Genomic DNA, 23,927 nt, shown 5'->3' with positions numbered 1-23,927 from the left:
TCAGAAACAAATTTACAATTTTTATAGATGAGATTATTTGTTGACAAGTTAGGACAATCCTAATTTAGAAACAATCAAATTCAAATATAAGTACCCAAAGTTTTGAGCCAACATAAAAACTGAACCCTAGAGACTATTGGTGAAGCACTCCTTTAATTGTCGTACCTCTTTTGGGCGTAAAAAACATTCCACCTTATTAGATGGACGTAAGTAGTCAAGACTTAATTTAAAGGATAACAACCTTATTTCCATAATTATTTGGGATTTTATGTTATTGTTCAATCCAACACTGGGTATTTACCCAGCATTTATATTAATTCCTTCTCAAAGAAAAAATCCCAGCGTTTCGGAGCCGTTTAATTATGGTGCGGCTCCGGCCTAAAATTAAGAAAAACTCGACATATTTTTTTCCCCCATAAAAAAATATTTTTTATTTTTGACTTTTGAAGGTTTTAAAAGTTCAATTTTTGATAAAAATGGACTTGAAAAACTTAAAAAGGGCATTTGCACATGACAAAACAGAGTTACTAAATTATAATTTGTAAAAAATCTCTTTATTTATCTAGTCCGGAGCCGTTTTTAACGAAAATTACGGCTCCGGCAAAATATGGCGGCTCTACGGCTCCGAAACACTGAAAAAAACAATAAGAGTTCAGAAAATAAAGGGATATTCAATTATCTTGGTAGCACAGCTATTCCACGATCAATCTAGGACTGTCTGTGTGTAGTACGAAGGGATATTGAGGGATAAGACAATGGTCAATAAATTTATGTACATATTGCGGATATTCTTGTTATGATTATAGAGTTGCTACGCTTCCTAAATCGTACCTAACTACTAAAGGAATCACCATGCAAAGTTTGAAATCGATAGGACAATTATAACATGCCTAAATTAACGAAAAAAGCTATACGTTTGTGACGGACGGACCGACCCTAATTATAGAAAAGCTTCGCTTTTAAAAATTGTAATTAAAATTACCTAGTACAACCACCGACAACAAAAATTGTAGAAGATTTTATTAAAGAGAAACTATTTAATAACATATATATTCAATAACACATATTGGAATCTGTATTTTAATTAATTCAATTTATTTTAGAACATCAAAATAATATTTTAAACATGAATTATTTAATCACATACCTAGCATTTATAATATATAGTATAATTAAATAAAAATGCAGTATTGGCATAATTGATTATTGACATCAATACAAAAAATTAAAAATTACTTATTGAATTTTAAACTAAAAATAAAGGTACTTTTCCTCAAAATGCCTATCGAGCATATAAGATCAATCCTAGCCCCTTTCGGTATTATGATAAATTGGGGGGTTATTTTTTTCCCTATGCCTAGCCTAAGTAATAAACAAAAATACCTCAATTTTAAAATAAAGAGAGGGGGGCCGGGAGGGGGGGGGGGGTCTGCGCCCAACAAAAATTTTAGAGGGAAATTATTTAAAATATTACATTTTTTGAATTAAGAAAATCAATGTCAGATTTGAATTTGTTAGAATGCAACGTTTACAATAGCAAAAGTACGTATTGATCAAAATATTTGGTATTAGAAAATATTTTTTCTTACATATTTATAGAGACAATAGAAAAAGAAAAACTGGATCAGATATAAATACTACGGAAAGTCATTTATTCCATGTAGTTCAAAAGCTGCTAACGGCTAGGCAGAGCTGGATCTTTAAATCGTTTAGTGGTGCGCTAAATCGGGGCGATCCTGTTCGGCGCACCTAGATATTATTAGATTTCAATCTTTAAATCAAAATGGAATGGGCGAACCAGCGCGCCCAGTGGCGCGGTACTAGCGCAACAATGGCACTCAACGAGTGTCATTGCCGCGCCAAACCGGGGTGAACTGGATCGCCCTGATTTAGCGCACCACTAAATGATTTAAAGATCCAGCTCAGTTCGCCGATGTTCTTACATCATGAGCAACGGTACAAGTCCTACAAATAGTCACAAGTGTCAAACCAAAAGGAAATAACTGAGTATAAATAAAATTTGATGAACTAAATAACCCCCTAAATTATTGGTGTAAATGTTTAGACATTAGTACTTTGTTAAGATCAACAATAAATCAAGCCAAAGCCTTAAAGCTTTGAGCCAACCAATAGCAGAAGGTGTTGAGATTGAGAAACTTTCAGTATAATTTACAGTCCAATTTACTACGGTTTGGTCGGATATTCGGCCATTTTCAATATCCGGATGATCGTCTGATTTTTAATGCCGGATATCCAGTAATTTGCCGGATATCGAACGTTGGCCAGATATCCGGCCGAAACTGGTTATCCGGCATTATAAATCAGCCGGATATCCGGTATCCGGCCAAAAAAGTATCCAGCCTCCCGTTTAAGTCATAGTGAGCCTTATAAATGATTACAAAAGACCTCCCATTGTATTTTCTTTTAGATCCAGAAAACTTTCCTTTGAGAATAATTGAATGAATAATAAGTTATCTCTCGCATCGTATTGTAAACATCTTTCCGCGGATCTATAATGTACAATTACATGATTAAAACAAATTTTTTTAGCCCCAAGATGCCGAAGGCACGGGCTAAAAAACTGGTTTTAATCTAATGATTGTACATTTTTATATTCATAGAAAACAGGATGTAATACGGTGCTAGACATAGCTTTTGTGTATGGATGAGAACCGGTTCTAATCCACCAGGTATTAATCGGTTTGGAATGAATACGAGAAAATATTTTTATTGTTTTACGCTGTCCACTTCAAACATCTTGTATCCTGATGGGTTTCTAAGCACCTGAAACAAAAATATTTTTATATAGTTGGGATTATGAAACTACGTCCTACTGCATTGATACTATTTACTCCCTTAAAATTAAAAAGTATGCTAAATATTCAATGAAAAAAATCATTCTATATAATAGGTTTGATGTCTGTGTCTGTCTGTCTGACTGTACCGAAAGTAACTGCTAGACTAATTTGATGAAAGTGAAGCGTCATATGGGTTCCGAGAAAGTTTTCAACTGTTTTGGGGTAACGAAGTTCAATAATATTTTTTTATCAACTGTTAGAACCAGTTTGATTTTAGAGTAAGAAAATAAAATTCTACCCAAACCATGAAGGAAAAAAGGAATAATATTTTTTTGATTTCTAAGGTTTCTTGCACTTATAAAAATAAATATTATCCTTGTATAAAAATGAAAGGATGTCTGTCGTAGTCGAAGGGATTTGCTAACCGCTGAACCGATGTAATTCTACTTTACAATCTTTCTTTACAAAGTCCTGGGAACTATTTGGGGTAAGAGTACCAAGTAAAAATTGCTCCTCCAAACTTTTTTTCTAATTCTCATTGCTAAGATTTTCATAAATAAAAATCTTATTTGCATGAGTTTCATTGTCCCAACTATTTAATTGTTATTCAAATCTTATTTGTTTATGATGTCATTGTATTCAGGGATCTTAAGGGATAAGGCAATGACGATAAATTGATTAACATACAAACCATTAACATAGTTTGGAACCAACCAAAAAAATCAATTAAAGCACCCAAAATTTTTGAGTTAACAAGAGGGGGGAGAAGTTTTGACACATTTGCGTAAACAGTGAGTATAGGCGCTATCTTTGGACTGAGAGGATAGGATATTAAAGATAAAATAATTCTAAAATGATGAATTTTCCCAAGTTTTAGGATTTTTGCATAGGCCTCCGGGTTCAGGAGCTGTAGGCCTCCATTTGGTGGTCTCTACAGTTAAAAATAAAAAATATTTTTTTTTAGAGATAGAGGTCAACTTATTAAACAAAATATGCATCTTTTTTGTTCAAATATGTAAATAATATTAAAAATATGCATATTTTGTTATATAAAATGACCTCTAACTATAAAAAAATTTGATTTCGGTTTTTACCTATCCAGAGACCACCTGGAGGCCTGCAGCTCCTGAACCTGGAGGCCTATCCCAAAAATCTTAAAACTTATAAAAACTTATAAAACGAGGGGGTACTAGTGTAATTTACAGTCCAATGTCCCTCTTCTCCCAGGGGTACACCGTTAATTTGAAACTTTGGAAGCTTGTGATTATTTAGTTAGATATCTTCTAACCTGATGCAGCAGTATCTAGTACCGCAAACAGAACAGTTATAATTGGAAGTAAATCCGCAAACAGCGCAGAGTGATCTTGGAGCTTTAGAGGAGGGTGGCACCTGAAATAGAAAGGGGATGGTGATTACCTATTGTAATCAAGGATTTTTTTTTGTAAAAGTAACAAGATGTTTGGGTGTGTTGCGAAGCGTTATGGTTCTTATTTACAGTGAAGCTCTTCATAGGTCAAAAAAGATTATTAACTATTTTTGGGGGGAAGGTAAAAAAAACCTTTGAACTTAAAACGCCCCTAATAAATACCCCACCCCCAAACTGAAATAAAAACTATAAGTTAACTTTGTTCGTCAGGCAGTATGTGTACCTGAGCAGCCAGGTATCCAACTTGTACCTGGCCGGTACTGTACCTGAGCAGCCAGGTATCCAACTTGTACCTGACCAGTACTGTACCTGAGCAGTCAGGTATCCAACTTGTACCTGGCCTGTACTGTACCTGAGCAGCCAGGTATCTAACTTGCACCTGGCCAGTACTGTACCTGAGCAGCCAGGTATCCAACTTGTACCTGGCCAGTACTGTACCTGAGCAGCCAGGTATCCAACTTGTACCTGACCAGTACTGTACCTGAGCAGTCAGGTATCCAACTTGTACCTGGCCTGTACTGTACCTGAGCAGCCAGGTATCTAACTTGCACCTGACCAGTACTGTACCTGAGCAGCCAGGTATCCAACTTGTTCCTCTGCGGGATCCCCTTCTTCCATGTAGCTGGTCTCTTCGTCCAGCAACTGGTCCAGATTTTTCCTGAAAAAGGTTCAGGGATCTAAAGAGATAAAACAATGACCTATAAATTGATGCACATCCTCAAAGATTGTTCTGCTATGCAAATGCTTTTTGTAACCTATGTTCTTAGTTTTTCTTAGTATTTTATCTTAGTTTGTAAGTCTATATTATGCATTTATTATAATATGTTGCCTCTGCTAACCTTTGAATTTTGCCACACTCAACAAGCTGGGAGGTCATGTGATGTTTATATTCATGATAGTAAAGTTTCCCCTCCCTTTCTCCCTCTCTCTTTTACATCCTAGGTCATGTTGTCAGCCAATAAGGGCTCTTCCACACGGGGCCACCTCGTGTTTACTTCAATGAAAGGAGATAGATTTTCTCCCTTTTGGTAATAGGTGATTCCCCCCAAAAGCTAATTATGGCAGAGTGCCAAGTACTTATTCATGATTTCGCGCCTAATAGTTTTTGTGCTCATATTTAATTGTTTTGTGCATGGCTTAGAAAATTGATTCTTTTTTTTGCTTCACTTCACTTCTTGATTTAAAGATGAGAACTTCTATTTAAGTCAAATGCCCTGTTTTGAAAGAAGAGGTAATTTTTCTTCATTTGTAAAGTAGCAGATTGATTCTTGCATTAAAAAGTTCAGAAAAGATTTATTTAATTCTTTTAACTTTCTTTTAGTTGATATAATTCTATGCCGTTCCTTTTAAATATACACGTAGTGAAGCGGCTTTATAATACATAATTTCTTTTTCAAATATCAACATTGTCGCTTTTAAAAGGGGTAGTTTCACGAAATGCATTTGAACTTAATTTAGTGAACCGCATATTTTTTGCTAGTTAATGGGTTAAACTATATTTTTATATGGCATATATTTGAAAGAATTTCAATTTTCTACCACGTTGTTTTGAAAATATCAAGACTTGATAATCGTATTTTTGTGATATAGGCAATTTAAAAAGACGATTTTCAAGTCTTGATATTTTGAAAACTACGTAGTAAAAAATTGAAATTCTTTCAATTGTAAGCCATATAAATGCAGTTTAACCAATAAACCAGGAAAAAAATATGCGGTTCACTAAATTAAGTTCAAATGCATTTCGTGAAACTACCCCTTACTCTCTTAGCAGATGAATTTTTATTTCTTTGCAAATATTATGTGTTTTTATGTATTGATTTTTTATTTGATTGTTAATGTTTTTTTTAGCCTGATAATTTTATGAGTTGAGATAATAAAACTGATGCAAATTATGGGCCGCACTTTTTGTTTTTCTTATTTGATTTAACAAATAGAAGTTACTCTACAAGTGTAGTCACGTCTTCTTCTTTTAGTCCTGACCCTTCTATCCGTGATCATCAACATCTGTTGCCAGATTCAGAAATCTGGCAGTTTTCACCGGGTTTTTCCACAAATCCTTGGCTGTGAGGCTGGTTGGGTTTTGTCGACAGTTGAATAAATGTGTTGTTGTGTGGGAACTGTCACAGTTGGGGCATTTATCCACTGTGGAACCAGTCTTATCTATGCGGGCCTTGTAACTAGTCACGTCGTTTATCAGCACGCAGCTGACAATGATGATGCACAAAATTATCCTTACTCGAGATTAAAATTAGTACCTAATTGAAACGTTTGAATACTCAACTTAATTAACCTTCCAATCAAAATTCACTCAGTCCCCAAAGTTGTTAAGCCAACAAATTAGAAAACTTTATTATAAAACATTGGGAACTAGTGTAATAAACAGCCCATTATCTCCTCTCTGATAAGTTTACTATCCTAAGGCGTAGTTTTTATTACATTTATTTTTAAAATCCAGGGATGGAGAGGACATTTCAATAAACAAAAAAAGTCTTATAGCATTATATTTGTTTGTTTATGTGGTAGACCAACAGTTGACTGATCCCAGAATAGCTACGCTCCTACCCTGTTTTATTTGCCTTTTGTTATCACGAGAAGCGGTTTTAAATAGAATCTAGATAAAGGCATTGTCCTGTGTTATTGTTATTGAAGCCCCCTTGAGGAAAAATTACTAGAGGATAGGAGGGAAGCCACTAGAATAATATATACTAGCGGCTTCGCCTCTAGCCTCTATAGGCTTTGCCCCAAGAGGTTTGATCAACCTAATTTTTCGTATTTTAGATTTAGAAGTTAAAAAAAATTTTGTATTATAGATTGAACAGAAAAATCTGGATTAAACCTATATACCTACATATTGTATTTTCTATAGGTAAGAATTAGGGTTGGGCCGGATATCCGGTGTGGCCGGATATCCGGCCATTTTCAATATCCGGCCGGATACCGGATATTGAAACTATCCGGCCGGATAACCGGCTATAACTTTTTATATATTTTACACCAAAAATCTCTGCTTTTTAAAATTTTATATGGCTATAATTTTCTTATTATTGAAGCTAGAAGAACATTTTTTGAATATGTTTATCTTTATGTAAATTTTATATATGAAATCTCAAAAGTTTATTAATAAATTTTTTTTGCTACTTTAATATCTGGTAATTTAGCCGGTTATCCGGCCGGATATCCGGTAATTTGGCCGGATAACCGGATATTTGCCGGATATCCGGCGTTGGCCGGATATCCGGCCGGATACCGGATAGCCGGCATTTGAAATCAGCCGGATATCCGGTATCCGGTATCCGGCCAAAAAAGTATCCGGCCCAACCCTAGTAAGAATCCATATATTTGCATCTTTTATATTTTAATTACCAGGCAGAGCCATACGCGTCAATAAAATAATCCTCAACTACCAGAGTTCTTGGATAAGACCATTGGTAAATTGATGTACATAAACCACCAATTATGATGGACAATATAACCCCTTTAATAGAATAAAATTATTACTAAAGTTTGGACATTATTAGTTTGTACCTAAAAGTACCAAAAGTTTTTGAACTAACGAATGAGAAAAAGTGTTTTTAAACTTTGGGTACTTATATAATATAATGACCAATGTTCCCTCCCTCCCTGTTTATCAATCATAAAATATTTTCATAGAACAATAGGATAATTTATTTGTAATATTTGGTTATCTTATTTTCTTAACATTTTGGCTAAAACAAGAAAAATCTTGAAAAACTTCTCAGGATTGTTATTAGTGTATATAACAAATTCCCCTGAAAAAAAGAATCGGGAGGAAGAGAACATGGTACTAAAAATTTCACTGGTACCCAAAGCTTTAAAACCATGGTATCTTTTTTATTGAACTAAAAACTTTGGGTACTTTTCAGTGTTTCGGAGCCGGAGCCGGGAGCTGCCACATTTTTGGTGGAGCCGGATCCGGAGCCGTATTTTTCGTTAAAAACGGCTCCGGCTCCAGATAAGCTAAAAATGATTTTTTAAAAGTAATATTATAATTTGGCAACGGTCTATTTCCATATAATAAACTGAAAAACTATTGTTACTTAACAAATAGACACACATCCTTCTACTTTTATACAGCTTTAATCAAATAAAAGCAAAATATTTTATATTATTAATTTTATTTTATCAAATTCAATAATGAACAAAAATTGATATATTAATTCTAAGGTAGGAGCCGGAGCCGCATCAAAATTATACGGCTCCGACACCCTGGTACTTTTTATAATTTTTTATTGATTAATAGTAGTATACTGACTTTTCCATCAATGATAGTAATCCATAGGAGTAATTTTGTGATATACAACAGGATATATATACAATTTCTTGTCTATTGTCCTATCCCTTTGAAACCCTTGTATACCACACAATATAAGAGGGCCATACAGACAGGGCTGAGGGACACCTTTCAAAACAAAACATAAATCACAAAGGAACTGAACCAAAAATAAAGGGTTACCATTAGACTTTGGACTTGGCATTGGCAGTTGCATTATTAGGAACAATGTCAAACTATGAATGAATTGGAGACCGGTTTTAGTTATTTGTTTCCCTAACCCCCACACGGTTGTCATATGTCCAATTTAAACTGCCAAAATACAGACAATGACAAAATCCCCCCTTCCTTTAGAAAAGTTTGAAGGAGATGTGTTTTTTTAGCTAATCGAAAGTTGTAGTAAAAAATCTATTTATTGCTGAATAGTTTTAATTACCAGAAACATGATCAACATTTTATACCTAATTAAAATTAATTAGATGTTCATTTAAAACTGGAATTATAAAAATGTGTCTAGTTTTACGTCATAAATTCAATTTAAATTACCTATTTCTAGAAAAGAAAATGTATCTTTCGATAAAAATCTTGAAAAAGTTGGATTTTATTTGATGAACTTTTTTAACAAATAAAAAGGAAAAAGATACAATAGAAGCTTTAACCAAAATATATGTAATTCAGAGCCTTCCAGAAATAAGGTTCAAATAAAATGCATGGTTAGGGTACGTCCGTTATAGGATCTGCAGGGTTAGGATTAGGAACAAAAAAAACTACCCCACTTTTATATACAAATTCCAAAAGAAGGGGGGGGGGGGGGTTCAGTGCTCGATGGACTCTATGAGGGAGAGCCTCAACTTACCTGAATCGTTGTTTATAATATTCAGCAGTTCTAACTTTTCTTTTTGGTCTCTGCTTTTCTGGCGAGTCTTCCTATAATATCATTCTTATTATTAACTTCTTTATGGATGCACCCAGGTATAAGGTATAACAAACAAGGGAAATAAATCAAAAATAATATTTGGGGGGCAAATGGAGAGGTCGTCAATTTTACGATGTGTTGCCCCCCAACGACAGCTGAAACCCACGTAAAGGTTTTGTGATTTTTTTCGAATTTATTTCGTTATTGGTATAAGCTGGGATGCACCCCCTAAAAGAGGACTATGCACGAACGAAAGCAAGTGATTTTAAGCACCTTACAGCAGTGAACCTGGGCATTTTTTTGTCAATACACTTGGTTTATGTTTAATATAGCTATATCAATTTAAAAAATTAAGTTTTATAATGGTTTTATATGAAAAAAATTTAAATGCTAAGCATTTTTGGCGCAATATCATCAAATGTTTTGTAGAGTTTAAAAGACTAAATAAAATTACACGTCAAAATCATCAAATAATGTAAATTGCAAAAGTACATTAATTAAACTGTTGACAATATTTTAAGTTACCTAATCCCGTTAACTTTAATTTTATATATCAAAGAAGTAATTCTGACTTAAAATAATTCGGGGAGCAAAATTGATTTATCCTACAATTATCTTGGTTGAAATTACAATTATTGTACCTGGAACAGACTGAGGGCTTTCTTGCTCATGACCAGGTCAGCGTGAGGGTCGTCATGACTGTTGTCCTAAATGAGAAAGAACCTAAACTTTATTTGTTGAATATATTGCTTCGATTTTAGCCTCTAAGTGAGGAGGGTTAAAAAATGTATCTCAAAACTATTCGAAAACTTAATTTACCAAATATTAAAATAACATAAAGCTATCTATCTAATATCTATGACCATACGAAGCTCTCATAAAATGAAGAATTGAATAACACTAAATAAAAAAATAATTACTTTACTTAAATGATATGTAATCAAATGTTATCATGGTTGATAAGAATAAAAACAAGGATGACAACATCCATAAATAGCGAAGCACAAACAATTAAAAAAGAATTTCTCGTATTCATTCAAATCCGGTGGATAGGAACCGGTTCTCATCCATACGAAAAAACTATGTCTAGCATCGTATTATATCCAGCTTTCTACGAATATAGAAATGTACAATCATAAGATTAAAACCAGTTTTTTTAGCCGTTGCCTTCGGCACCTCGGGGCTAAAAAAACTAGTTTTAATCTCATAATTGTACTTTCCTTATCCGCGGAAAGCCGTTTATAATACGATGCGAGAAATAACTATTATATATTAGTTGTCAAAACCATGTATATTAGGAAAAAAATCACGAAACCTTTTCAACATTTGTTTTTAATTTCTTAATATTTATATTTCAGTACTATGACTAACAGACTGACGGTCAAAGTAAATTACATGGATGCTCAAAACAATTTAATTTTTTTATTTATACCTACAAAAATTTTAAAAACGGACCATAAACACCAAAGATATGAGGAAAAATGTGAAAAATATAATAGCCAAAAACCTGCAAAAAGGCAGTCTGACCGCCATAAATGTTTTCTTGAAACAACAGGAAATTTAATTTTGATATCTATAACTGAAAATCTTTGGAAATCGGGCCATAAACACCAAAGATATGGAGAAAAATGTGAAAAATACAAAATTAGCCTAAAACCTGCTTAAAGGCAGTCTGACCGTGATAGTTGTTTTCTTGAAACGACAGGAAATTTAATTTTGATACTATAATTGAAAAAATTTTGGAAATCGGACCATAAACACCAAAGATATGGAGAAAAATGTGAAAAATACAAAAATAGCCTAAAACCTGCTAAAAAGCGGTCCTACCGCCATTGATGTTTTATAGTTAATTGTGCTCCTTAATAATGGGAATGTTGTCAAAAAATTTCAGCCTTTTATCTTTTACAGGAGCCGAGAAAATCACATTTCAAATTATAGAGTAGCTTCGCTACTAAAAATACCCATGAAAAAATTACAGCTTTTCCAGTATGGCTTCGAAACCGATAAATATCCGCTCACACTTTTCCTCAACAGTTTAGCGGATTTAAAACCAACACGCAACAAGCGGTCAATGGATCCTATAAATAGACATATTTGCTGAATCAAAACTGGTTTTACCTAAATTGTATCTGTTCCTTCTTCAGGATTATAGATTTTCAAAGATTTTAACCAAAAATGTGCGATGATTTGACTTTAAAATAGCATTTAATATTAATGTTCATGGCTTGTTAATATAAGTTTGTCATATTTGTTGAGGTTTTAAAACAATATTTCTATAGACAATTCAACACTGCATATTTAGGATTTATAACAATGGTTATTTTATGCATTATGAGTGATATAAAAAGTCATATCAAAAGTACTTTTTATAAATTAATTCTAATTGTTTAGATACTTTGCCGTTTATTACACAAAAGTAAATATTTTTGTTCTAAACCATATTGAATTTTATATGGATAAAATAATTGATATAATGAACAAGGATGACAACATCCATAAAAGCGAAACAATGAAACGGTAGGACAAACGTACATTAACACTTGTATAGTGTCAGAACTCAATAATCAGTATATAAAAGTACAAGAGTCGAAGCAAAATTGTAAGTAAATTTGTTTTAAAAAACTGCTTGATACAGGATAATGTTTATGGACATACTTACATTTTTAGGACTTGATTATAGAGTTGCTTCGCTTATAATATTGTACTTTGTTGTCCCAGGAATCTATATACCAAAAATCAGATCAAACGGATAATTAGATCACATAAAAATTTGTTGTTAAAAAAGTTGTTAAGTTATCAACATGTTTTAAATGAACGTACGGACATTCTGGTAATGATTATAGAGTTGCTACGCTTTATAATCGTACCAAACTACTACAGGAATGACCATGCAAAGTTTGAAATCGATAGGCACAATCGCTATTTTTATATTGAGCTAGTATATCTTAATTAAACACCAAATTATTGTCTTGTGTATTTAAGATTATTTAGCAATTGAAAACAATTATTATTTAATTTTGTATCTTATTTAAGACATGGCAAAACCTTTTTCAAAATGTGATCATAATCTAAATAGGTCAAAGATTTTGGTCCTTGTTGATCTATAATTATAATTTTTTTTAAACAAGACTCTTTCAAGATAAAGAATAAAGGATAGAAGCATATACATACAACAAGTATCTTTAATAATGCAGGATTTTACGTTAACAAACTAATAAAGGTTAGTCTTTAGGTTAGATAAGAAAACCTTTACATCTCATTTCTGCTGCTTGATTTTAATTTCTTTTAAAATCAAGCAGCAGAAATGAGATGTAAAGGTTTTCTATATTTATTGTTCGTCTGTCTGGCCATAAAGGATAGATCTTATCGTTAAGTTAGGCATTTTATAATTGTCCTATTGATTTTATACTTTTACAAAAAGTTGATTTGAAACATTTTTTATATTCCTACTACAAAAAGGTAGAATGTTATAAACAAAGCATATCAAAAATGTAGGAATGTCCTTAAACAGTATCCTATATTTTGCAACAAATTTACTTACATTTTTTTTAGACATATACATATATGTATATTTGCTTATTCAGTTATGACACTCTACAATTGTTAATGTTTTTTTGTCCTACCCTTTCATAGATTCACTTTTATGGATATTGTCATCCTTGTTATTTAATGTATAATCAACTATTAAGTTGTTAACTAATTTGACTAGGTATACTTATTAATAACAGTCCTTTGATATAATCAATTAAAGGCCTAATGTCTTCAACAATCTATTGTTTATGTGGTTGATAACTTAATACTATCGTGTCTTTTTTACATACAAAATTCGAGTGTCAATGCTAATTGTTTTTATATAAACAAGGATGACAACATCTATAAAAGCGAAGCTATGAAACCGTAGGACAAACTGACATTATCATTGTGCAGTTTAAGAAGTGAATAATCAGAATATAAAGTTATAAAAGTCGGAACAAATGTGTAAGTAAATTTGTTTAATTGTTTGTAATTAAAAAAACTGTTTAAATACAGGATAATGTTAAAGGACATAATAACATTTTAGGACTTGATTATAAAGATTCTTTAGATTTAAACATTGAACTTTGTTGTCCTAGGAATCAGTATTCCAAAAATCAGATCAATTAGATAATTTTTACACATAAAAATTTGTTGTTAAAAAAAAGTTAAAATCAACATATTAAAAATGGGCGTATGGACATTCTGGTAATGGTTATAGAATTGATACGCTTTCTAAACCGTATCTAATTAGTACAGGAATAACCTTGCAAAGTTTGAAATCGATAGGAAAATTCTAACATGTCCAAGTTAATGAAAAAGGTAATTGTTCCACCTAAAAAGCTAACTGTTACTGACGGACGGACAGACTAACCGACCCCAATTGTAGAAAAGCTCCAATTTAAAAAAAAGTATATGTTGTAAATCAATTGTGCCAGTATTTTTAGTTAAATGATATGTTTATTTTTTATAACTGTTTTTACTTTCTAAGTTTAAAATTTCAAGGTAATTTGAAGAAAAACAAGCATTAATTAAAGTCAGAAGTTACCCCCGTCGACAATTTTATAAGTTAAAATTAATCTACAAAAAAAGGTTTTTAAAACAACTACTGCTTTCATGTGTTAAGGGTAATATACAGCATATATATTTTACATCAAAGGCCATTTTTAAGTCAAACCATCACACATTTTTTGTTAAAATCTTTGAAATTCTATAATCGCGAAGAAGGAACAGATACAATTTAGGTAAAACCAGTTTTGATTCAGCAAATGTGTCTATTTATAGGATCCAATGGCCGCTTGTTGCGTGTCGGTTATAAATCCACTAAACTGTTGAGGAAAAGCGTGCGCTGGATTAGGAGCGGTTTCAGCCACACTGAAAAATCATGTAACGTATCGTACAATATCAGACTATATCTAGTTTTTTTTTACGAATATAAAAATGTACAATCATAATATTAGTAACAGTTTTGTTAGCCGTGCCTTAGGCATCTCGAGGATACAAAAAACTGTCTTTAATCATATAACTGTACAATGGACATTTTTCTATCCACGGAAAGCTAACTATAAATAACTATTACCTGCTCCAGATTTTCCAGAGCTTTCCTGGCCCTTCTCTGCCTGGCGGCTGAGTCGAGGACCCTGCGGGCTTGCTGCTCCTTCACTCGGGCAGACCCAAAGCCCCCTCTCCCCGCCATGATTCTGTTAGGCTCTTTGTACCTGAACCTGCAATAAAATATGTTTTTAAAAGATTATTTTCTGTATTACACCCCAAGAGGTGATGAGAAATGCTCCCATAGAATCATATTTTTTTGGGAGGGACATAGCTTAAAACCAAAATGTCCAACTATGTCAGAGCTTTGCTTTTATGGATGTTGTCATCCTTGTTTTTTGTACATTAAAAAACAAACTAATAAATTCATAATGTGCCTACAAGTAATAGGATTGTATGGTCAGTTAGAATTAACACAAAATAATCTTAAAAAGTTTTTTTTTGTCTTATTTTATATGACTTTGCACAGCGTTTAATGTCAACAAATGTAAAAAATGTTAATAAAAAGCGATGAAATGCGCTATTTCAACGGACAAAAATGAGATTTTGATAGGTATAGATTTTAATTTAGCTTCATAATACCTATTAAAAAATACTAAACATGAATTTTTAGCTTTCTGAGATACTTCCAAATGTACAAAACATCTTTTGTAATATGTAATACCAGTGTTTCGGAGCCGGAGCCAGGAGCAGCAACATTTTTGTTGGAGCCGGATCCGGAGCCGTATTTTTCGTTAAAAACGGCTCCGGCTCCAGATTAGCTAAAAATGATTTTTTAAAGTAATATTATAATTTGGCAACGGTCTATTTCCTTATAATAAACTGAAAAACTATTGTTACTTAACAAATAGACACACATCCTTCTACTTTTATATAGCTTTAATCAAATAAAAGCAAAATATTTTATATTATTTATTTTATTTTATCAAATTCAATAATGAACAAAAATTGATATATTAATTTTAAGGTAGGAGCCGGAGCCGCATCAAAATTAAACGGCTCCGACACCCTGTGTAATACATGTCATTAAGTACTCAACCAAAAAAAATGCAAGAAAAAGTTTTGGGTAAGGTTTCCAAAAGTTTCAGAACTTTCATAATTCATTACTTTAGTTTCATTGCAGTGACGTAAAACCAATTCATAGAAAGACCAAGGAAAGTACAACAAAAAATAATTCTGACGATTTCCCGCCTATTCTATCCCAGAAATTCCACCCCCTCATTATTTTATAATAAACTAGCGGCTTCGCCCATAACCTCTAGGGGCTGTGCCCCAAGAGGTAATTTAAAAAAAATCATGTACGTGCCTATCGTGGGAATCATTACATCTTCTATTACCTACCAAACTAAAAATGGGCGAATGGGTCGTAAGGTGTAAGGTTTGGGGGAGAGGTAGGAAGTTTCTCGAGTTTTTAATTGTAGGTCAGGTTATATTGGATACAGGGTTAGGGCAACACATGCATAGGCCCCACAGGGGTTAGGCATTGGAACAATCCTCTCCTTTCCTTATTTAAAATTTATTATAAAAATTGGAAATGGGGGGGGGGGGTTCCAATGCTGGCTTAACACTTTGCGGAAAAGCACCCAATATTCTTTAATGTAATGCTAATGATCTGAATCATGTTCTTTAATTCTTCATTAGTAAAAAAAAAGTTGAAATTGTACAAAATTATGTATTAATATAAATTCTAACACATACAACTGAAATCATTTAATAATTTATGTATGTAACTTGCAGCTTGCCTCTAGGGACACTTAAGGTGGAAGGAGAAAAATTTGACTCCACACCATTGTAAACTTCAGTTTTAAAAAGAGAAAGTAATAAAATATTTTGGTTTTTTTTTTTGGGGGGGGGGGGATTTTTTAATGGAAGTGTGGAGATACCCTCTTCCTAAATATTTAAAACATTCCTTAGACCTATTAAAAGCTTCACTGGAAAAGGAAAACCATATCAGTTCAGCGGATAGCAAGATCCTTCACTACAGATAAAAATGCTTACTACTCTATATAATAAGATTAGCGGCTACGCCCCTGGAGTTCCGACACCTCCATGACAGCAAACAGACACGCTATCAATCACGCTTATGCGTTATTATACCTGGAACTTGCAGGCTGGCAGTGATGTAATCTCCGCGGTTACGACAGCGCTGACTCCAAGGTTAGCCAAACTGCCGCGCACCAGACCACAGGTCAAGCTTACAAACTAAAATATTCAGAAGGCTAGGACAATAAATGATAAATAAATCTTCTTTTTTTGTGATTCACTTTAATGATTCAATGGACATCCCCAATGATAATCAACTAAATTACCCCATCTGTAATCAAAATTATTGGTATAAAAGTGTAAACACTACTAGTTTTGCAAGAACATATTAAGATTTATTAAAAGTACCCAAAGTTTTTAAGCACTCACCTTGGGACTGGCCTCCAGGTATTGGCGGTCACCAGAAACTCGGTTCAGGAAGCGGAAGGAATTGTCTTGGAGTACGTAAACCCCTAGAAAGAAAAATCAAGTTTTGAAATCTCGAGTTAATATGGAGGGAGGGAAAATTGGACTGTTTATTACACTAGTCCCAAAAGATTTATAAGCACATTTTCTTATTCGTTGGCTTTCAACTTTGGGGATTTTTATTGAATTTTGATGGGTTGGTTCATAAAGCTGGATGTCCAAACTTTTCAACCACTAAATGTAATCTACAGCAAGAGTAATTTGTGTATCATCACTGGCGATGAACATGAAATTAACGGCCATTGTCTTATCCCTTTAGATCCCTGTGAGTTATATGATTAGAACGCACAGTTGTATTCTTCTCATAGTTTTAATTACTTTGTTTAATATAAAATGCGTAAATCTTAAATTACAAAATCAATTCTGTACGTATAAAGGTATGAAAACATGAAAACTCTAGTTTTGCTAAAATTTCAAATGTTTACTTTTAGAAAATATAAAATGCTTTGCCTCTTGGTCCCTTGAGGCTAGAGGGGCGCAGAATAGTTATGTTTCGCATCGTATTATAGACAGTATTCCGCGAATATTAAAATGAAAAATTTATAAGATTAAAACCAGTTTTTTTAGCCCCGAGGTGCCGAAGGCACGGGCTAAAAAACTAGTTTTAATCTTATGATTGTACATTTTTATATTCGTTGAAAGCTGGATATAATACGATGCTAGACATAGTTTTTTTGTATGGATGAGAACCGGTTCCTATCCACCGGTTTCGAAGCCATACAGGAAATGATGTTGCACAATTCACCTTGGTGGTTAGTTCTGAGGTTATCAATTTGTTTTCTAAAGATTGCTCCCCAGAAATCTTTGCAGATAAACTTTAACAGGTCAAGCTCGTCCTAGAAAAATACACATTTTTTAAAATCGTGGCTTTCTTCATTAAGGTTATCTGTAAGTCCGTCAGTAACATATAGCTCTAATCGATTATATAAACTACTAGCGGCTACGCCCCTAGAGGCCTCTAGGGGCACTTGAGGAGGAGAGAGTCGAATTTGATAACCCAACTTCTTATTTTAGATTTAGAAAAAGCAAAAACAAATTTTGGAGGGGGGGGGGGGAACGAATTTTTTTTCAAATTTTAGTAAAAAAATTTGATAAAGAAAATTTTTTTTGGGGGGGGGGGGATTTTTAATTTTTTGGGGGGGGTTGGGGGTGTCCCACCCCCCAAGAAAAAAGTTATAAACCTTCCCGGGACCAATGAGAAGCTACCCCTACCCTCTTAAGGAGAACCCGATTGGTTCAGCGGTTAGCGAAATCCTTCGGTACAAACATACAGACAAACACACAGACAAACAAACATCCTGTTGCTTTATTATAAGGATTAGGTTTTTTGTTTAGAGCTTAAAATCTCTTCAACAACTGAACCAAATTGGGTTCTCTCTTTTAGGTAAGTTTCACAAATATGTCATGTGATGGTTTTATGCAATTTAAGTTTTCTTGCACATCTCTGTACCTTTGACTGTAATGCCTGTAGATGCTAGGGGCGTAGCTACTTGTCAAATATACGATTATTATAATATATAATTTCAATTTTCATTAATCATTAAGATTCTTAAATGGTGCTATGAGGCAACATACACATTTTGATTTTGACAATCATCCAATTGATATAAAATGTAATAAGAATCAGGCACGACGTTTAAGGCGTAACATCTATATAACTACGACTTAATGGATATATAATACGTGGATATTGTGATGAGATTCTCGCATACCCTGATAAAATGTTTCTCCTAGCTGACTATATATTGGCAACCTAAATTGACGACAAAAATTCCTGTTACAGTATATACGTATTCTATATTCTTTATAGTAAATATGTACTTTATCAATAAATGAATTTTTACCAATAAAACTATCAATTAAAATTAGCTATTTTATTGATAGCCATCCTTCAAATTATCTCTAAAATCCAGATAGTTAAAAGGGTTATTTGCTGGGCGCGGCAGCCGTGCATCTGTCACCAAAAATCAGTATGGATAAACAGCTGGATAACATTTCAGTAGGCAAAAAAAAACTTCCAAACGGGATAAAATTAGCAGCCCAAGCGCGGCTGCCGAGCCCCGTTTATTACCTTAAATTTTGGACCTTCTCTTGCCAATTTCTCAACAATCCTATAACCTAAAAAACCAAGAATATCAACATCTAAGAGTAGCAAAGCACTTCATTCAGAAATAAATTAAGGCGAACATGTGTCCTATTTCATAATAAACTAGTGGATTCATCCCTAGCTTCTAGGGAAGGGAAGTGAGGTCAGAATAATAGCCTAAAACCCAATATGACATTTCAAAAGTTTCCATGAAGAATCCAACACATTTGATTGAACCTGCTTCATACAAAATAAACTTAGTACTTTATATTATAAGATAGAGTAGAGTAGTCTAACTGGACAGAAAAGGACAATCTATTTTAAAATTGCAAAAATATCCGCAGGGCGGCGTTTTTTTTATTTTATCGATTTCTCTGGGGAGGTTGGTGGTACCCTCCCCCAAAATAGTTATAAACCTTCCCAGGACCATTGAGAAGTTACATTGTAATTGGGAACCATATCGGTTCAGTGGTTCAGACAAACACACATCCTATTACTTTATTATAAGGATTGATTGAATTGTTCTTCGATTCTACAGAAATTAATTGTTTCAAAGTTATACGGATACGGGATAACGCAGGGAGGGAGAGGACATTGGGCTGTTTATAACAATAGTTCCCGAAGTCTTATAATAGCGTTTCCTTATTCAATTCTTAACAAAATTTGGGACTTTGGTAAATTTTGATTGGTTGGTTCATTTAGTTCAGTGTCCAAAAGTTTCAACCATTAATCGTAATTTACAGAAGGGGTAATTCTGTGTATCATTATTGGAGATTGTATTATCCCTTTAGATCCCTGCGAACAACGTTTTGAATAATAAGGAAAAACAAACAAAAGATTTTCAACGAATTTATATTTCCACCGAGTTAAAGTCAGTTAATACCACCACTATCTCTATGACACATTGACCTTTTTAGTGAAATCAAAGTGGATAGAAATATTTTATTTAAGTTTAAAAAATGCATTTGACCGAACTCAGATAAAAAGACAAGGATGATAACATCCTTAAGTAGCGAAGCAAAAAAAAGAGAGGGGTAGGTTTCTGGTAGAATCCGTAAAAGTGTGTGTTTTAAGGATTAAAAATAGTAGTAGAACAATAATATTCACTAAATAATTGTATTTCTTATTGAAAAGAACTATAGACAAATTTTTTAAAAAAAAGTTAACATAAATTTTTATCGTTCTACTAGGTACTGTTTTTACTTATAACATATAACCATTACGGATTTTACCAGAAACCTACCCCTCTCTTTAATGGATGTAAATACGAACAAAGAAATTAAAAAAGTATATGTTCAGTTGTTATAAACCAAGAATTACAAATACTTTTTAAATGTGTTTATTTAATGGTTATAATATTCACATTTTTGTAGCATAACAAGCATAAAATATCATCACCAAAAAAATTTAGTCGTCTATCTCGGATACCAGCCGAAAAAAATCACATTTCCACGCATTGCGTTACAAACTTACTGACAGACCAAACGAATTATAAAACAAGGATGACAACATCCATAAAAGCGAAGCACTGAAACGGTAGGACAAATGGACGTTAACACTTGTATAGTGTCAGAACTGAATAATCCTAATATAAATGTATAAGAGTCAAAGCAAAATTGTGAGTAAATTTGTTAAAAAACTGCTTGATACAGGATAATGTTTATGGACATACTTACATTTTTAGGACTTGATTATAGAGTTGCTTCGTTTTTTACATTATACTTTGTTGTCCCAGGAATCAATATACCAAAAATGAGATCACTCGGATAATTAGATCACATAAAAATTTGATGTTAAAAAAGTATTAAAAAATCATGTTTAAAATGAACGTACGGACATTTTGGTAATGATTATAGAGTTGCTACGCTTTCTAAATCGTACCTAACTGCTAAAGGAATCACCATGCAAAATTTGAAATCGATAGGACAATTCTAACATGCCTAAATTAACGAAAAAAGCTATCCGTTACGGACGGACGGACCGACCTTAATTATAGAAAAGCTTCGCTTTTAAAAAGATTTGCTACTATGACGAGTTTCAGAATGCTCTTGCAAACCTACGAACTTATCTTTATAGAGGTTTATTCTTGATTTATTACACTTTTTGCAATGCTTAATCCCTATTCCCTACCAGAATTTTGTGATATTACAAAACCATAATAACTCGTATGTACATTTATTGACAATATTACTTGCTTGGGGCTACGGCCCTAGACCCCTCTTTTGAGAAAAAAAATCAAGCGCGATTTATCTTTGAAGGATGGAGGAACCCTCCCCTTTAAAAATTACTTGATCTTCCCTGAACAAGAAAACCATATCAGTTCAGCTGTTAACACACAAACATACAACTAGTTAATTCAATATTAGGTTATTTATCGCATCATATTATAGTCAGTTATCCACAGATAATAAAAAATTAAGATCAAAACCTTGTTAGCCCCGAGGGGCCGAAGGCCCAAGCTAACAAAAATAGTATTAATTCTATGATTTTTATTTTACTTTTCGAGAAAAATTGTATGTAATGCTAAACATGACTTTTCAGCAGGGATGCGGAGCCGTCTGCTATTTGGTGCGGCTCTTTTTTTCAGATATTTTTTTATCCCTCCCCGGAGCCGCTCTGAAAATATGATTGCTACGGTGGTACCGGCTCCGGATACCTGCTTTTCAGTAGGATTGGGCCGGATACCGGATATCCGGCCGGATAACCGGATACCCGGCGTCAAAAATCAGCCGAATATCATGTAACCGGATAGTTTTGATATCCGGTATCCGGCCGGATATTGAAAATGTCCGGATATCCGGCCGGATAACCGGATATCCGGCCCAACCCTACTTTTCAGTATGGCTAAAAATATTACCTGCACTATAACCAATACTCTCCAGTTTCTCTATATCCAAATATGTATCATTCAATGCCTAAATAGTTTAAACTTTCTTTTAGCTTTTAAAAATTACTAACTGACTTTTTGAGGATATTTGGGTACAGGGGGAAATCGTTATTTTAACCCGCTGCAGGTTTCAATATATAGAGAACTTAAAATCTTGTGTTTGATCCAAGTAGTAATATATCCATTGCTTTTATCAAAATATAAAATACCTGTGCAACTAACTCAAGGTGTAGTAGTTCAAATGGAACAATCTCAGAACCAGCATTCATCTTCAGACCATGTTATAATATCTATTATTTCAAGTCTCTCTGTAAATTCATAAATAATATCCATATTAATTCAAATTCAAAGTGCATGCCTATCTATCTATCTAAATAGTTAGTTCCAACAAATTGAAAATGATTAGTGATTACACATAGCAGTATTGGAAAGAGGGTGGAAATGTTGGTATAAAAAGACCATGGTATAATATTTTAGTTTCTTGGCCCTGTTTCTAAAACTATAGATAAGTAAATGTGAAGACGTTTTATGTACTTATAGCAGTTTTTCATAGTCATAACTGGATTTTTTTTATATAAAACAGGATTTATCCATTTCAATTGAAACTATATTTTTTTCTTGTTTCAAAGAATATTGGAAGAAAACATTAAAAAGAATTAATACCTACATTTACTCAAAGCAAAAACAAAAAATATGAAGGAAACATTTAATAAAATACTAGTTGAAAAGTTTGCTTTAAATACAATTTTTGGGAATAGTCCCTTTCGTGGCAACGCCGCTTAAGGGGCGATTCTTCGTATTTTTAACAAGGCTTTTGATAGGATATTTTAGGTTAGGTTAGGTTATATTGAGTTAGGTGAATGCTTCACAGGGTTTGGCAATGAATTGGCCCCTCAGGGTTAGAGCCCCCCACAGGGGCTAGAAATAGGAGAAAAACTACTGTAAAAAAAGGAAGAATCGCCCCTTAAGGAGCGTTGCCACTAAAAGGATTATACCCCAATTTTTAATTTATCACATAAGGAGGTTAACATTAAACTAAAAAGCATTAAATATTTTAGTAAATACATGTAAATTTTTATCTGAAAATTCATTATTTCAACTATTAATTAAAATCAAAATATAAATTCTAATGACAGAAATTGTAAACTTTAAAGATTAAAAAGATTTAAAATTAGGGATAGGATAATGAATATGAAATTAATCTACCCTTAATTTCTTTAGCTTGAAAATATTGGAGGAAAGAACGTGTTGTAGATTAATATATCTGCTATCGTCATCTACATATCTGGATTAGTTTAATTATCTTCCATATTTTGCATCTTACACATGCGCGTGCGAATGGGGCTTTAGAGGGGTATCAACATCCCCCTTAATATTGAAATTTGGTAGCCCTACCCTACCCTTTTCATCACCCCACACGTTTCACAACCCCTGGCAAAATGCTGTGCACGCCACTAATCTTAAATTTTCATCCAATCTTCAACCCTTTCTTTTCCACAATATATACTTGCTACACATGTAAATTTTAGGGGGAGAAAGGGATAAATGGGATCATTTTTTCATTTATTTCCCGTAAAATTGTGTGTACCTTTTAGCCAAATGCGCTATTAAGTAACACAGTTCTTATTTATGACCAAATGTATGAATATGAGATGGTTAGGTATAATTAAGAACAGTTTAACTTAATAAGCGCATTTGACTAAACAGTTACACACAACTTTATGGAAAATAAGCAACAAAATACCCCTTTTGCCATCATTGTCCTATCCCTGTTTTCCTGACTTTCATATCCATCTATTTTTTGCCCCTGAACTGTTGTCAGAAAATTCCACAGGTTTTCTGATTCTGGCGGACACTGTGGTTGCTGTTAGACCTGAACAAATAATTCATTTAAATTCCTTCGAGAAATCACTTTAAACCTTTGGGTACTTGAATAGAAATATGATTAGTT

General features: G+C 33.2%; 2 protein-coding genes across 10 annotated transcripts in view; both read right to left on the bottom strand.

Annotated features, from left to right (window-relative positions):
- Positions 1-1,078: 1,078 nt before the first annotated feature.
- LOC145319779 (trafficking protein particle complex subunit 6b-like) lies at positions 1,079-22,309 on the bottom strand. 6 transcript variants are annotated; one of them, XM_080162130.1, is made up of 9 exons: positions 16,593-16,700; positions 14,524-14,668; positions 10,073-10,138; positions 9,372-9,442; positions 4,792-4,882; positions 4,087-4,187; positions 2,606-2,784; positions 1,944-2,498; positions 1,079-1,682 (listed from the first exon to the last, which is right to left on the bottom strand). In XM_080162130.1, the coding sequence occupies exons 2-7, from the start codon at positions 14,638-14,640 to the stop codon at positions 2,736-2,738; spliced, it is 495 nt and encodes a 164-aa protein (XP_080018256.1). In that variant the 5' UTR covers positions 14,641-14,668; positions 16,593-16,700; the 3' UTR covers positions 1,079-1,682; positions 1,944-2,498; positions 2,606-2,735. The 6 variants fall into 6 exon arrangements, with proteins under 6 accessions (XP_080018256.1, XP_080018253.1, XP_080018252.1 ...); XM_080162127.1 differs by having other exon boundaries at positions 1,079-2,510; XM_080162126.1 differs by having other exon boundaries at positions 1,079-2,498.
- Positions 22,284-23,927, bottom strand: part of LOC145319777 (uncharacterized) — a 44,566-nt gene continuing 42,922 nt past the window's right edge. Inside the window, exons 25-26 of one of the 4 annotated variants that reach the window (XR_013880024.1) lie at positions 22,972-23,849; positions 22,284-22,754 (exon numbers count right to left, since the gene is read on the bottom strand). Coding sequence is in view for 1 of the 4 variants with exons in the window: in XM_080162124.1 (XP_080018250.1) it covers positions 23,795-23,849 (55 nt within the window). In the remaining 3 variants the exon portion in view is untranslated. Of the gene's footprint in view, positions 23,850-23,927 lie in introns of all 4 variants that reach the window. The other 3 variants (XR_013880025.1, XR_013880027.1, XM_080162124.1) reach the window with 3 other exon arrangements.

The sequence above is a fragment of the Acartia tonsa genome, chromosome 5, assembly GCF_053477335.1.
Source record: "Acartia tonsa isolate MP-2025a chromosome 5, ASM5347733v1, whole genome shotgun sequence".
Lineage (NCBI taxonomy): Eukaryota > Metazoa > Arthropoda > Copepoda > Calanoida > Acartiidae > Acartia > Acartia tonsa.
This window is presented reverse-complemented; position numbering and strand designations above follow the sequence as displayed.

Coding starts and splice junctions, on each gene's coding strand:
- LOC145319779 (XM_080162127.1), bottom strand. CDS start 14,640: ATGGCGGGGAGAGGGGGCTTTGGGTCTGCCCGAGTGAAGGAGCAGCAA. Junction 4,883..9,371: donor TATTATAAACAACGATTCAG/GTAAGTTGAGGC, acceptor AACCTTTTTCAG/GAAAAATCTGGACCAGTTGC. Junction 4,188..4,791: donor TTGGATACCTGGCTGCTCAG/GTACAGTACTGG, acceptor TTTCTATTTCAG/GTGCCACCCTCCTCTAAAGC.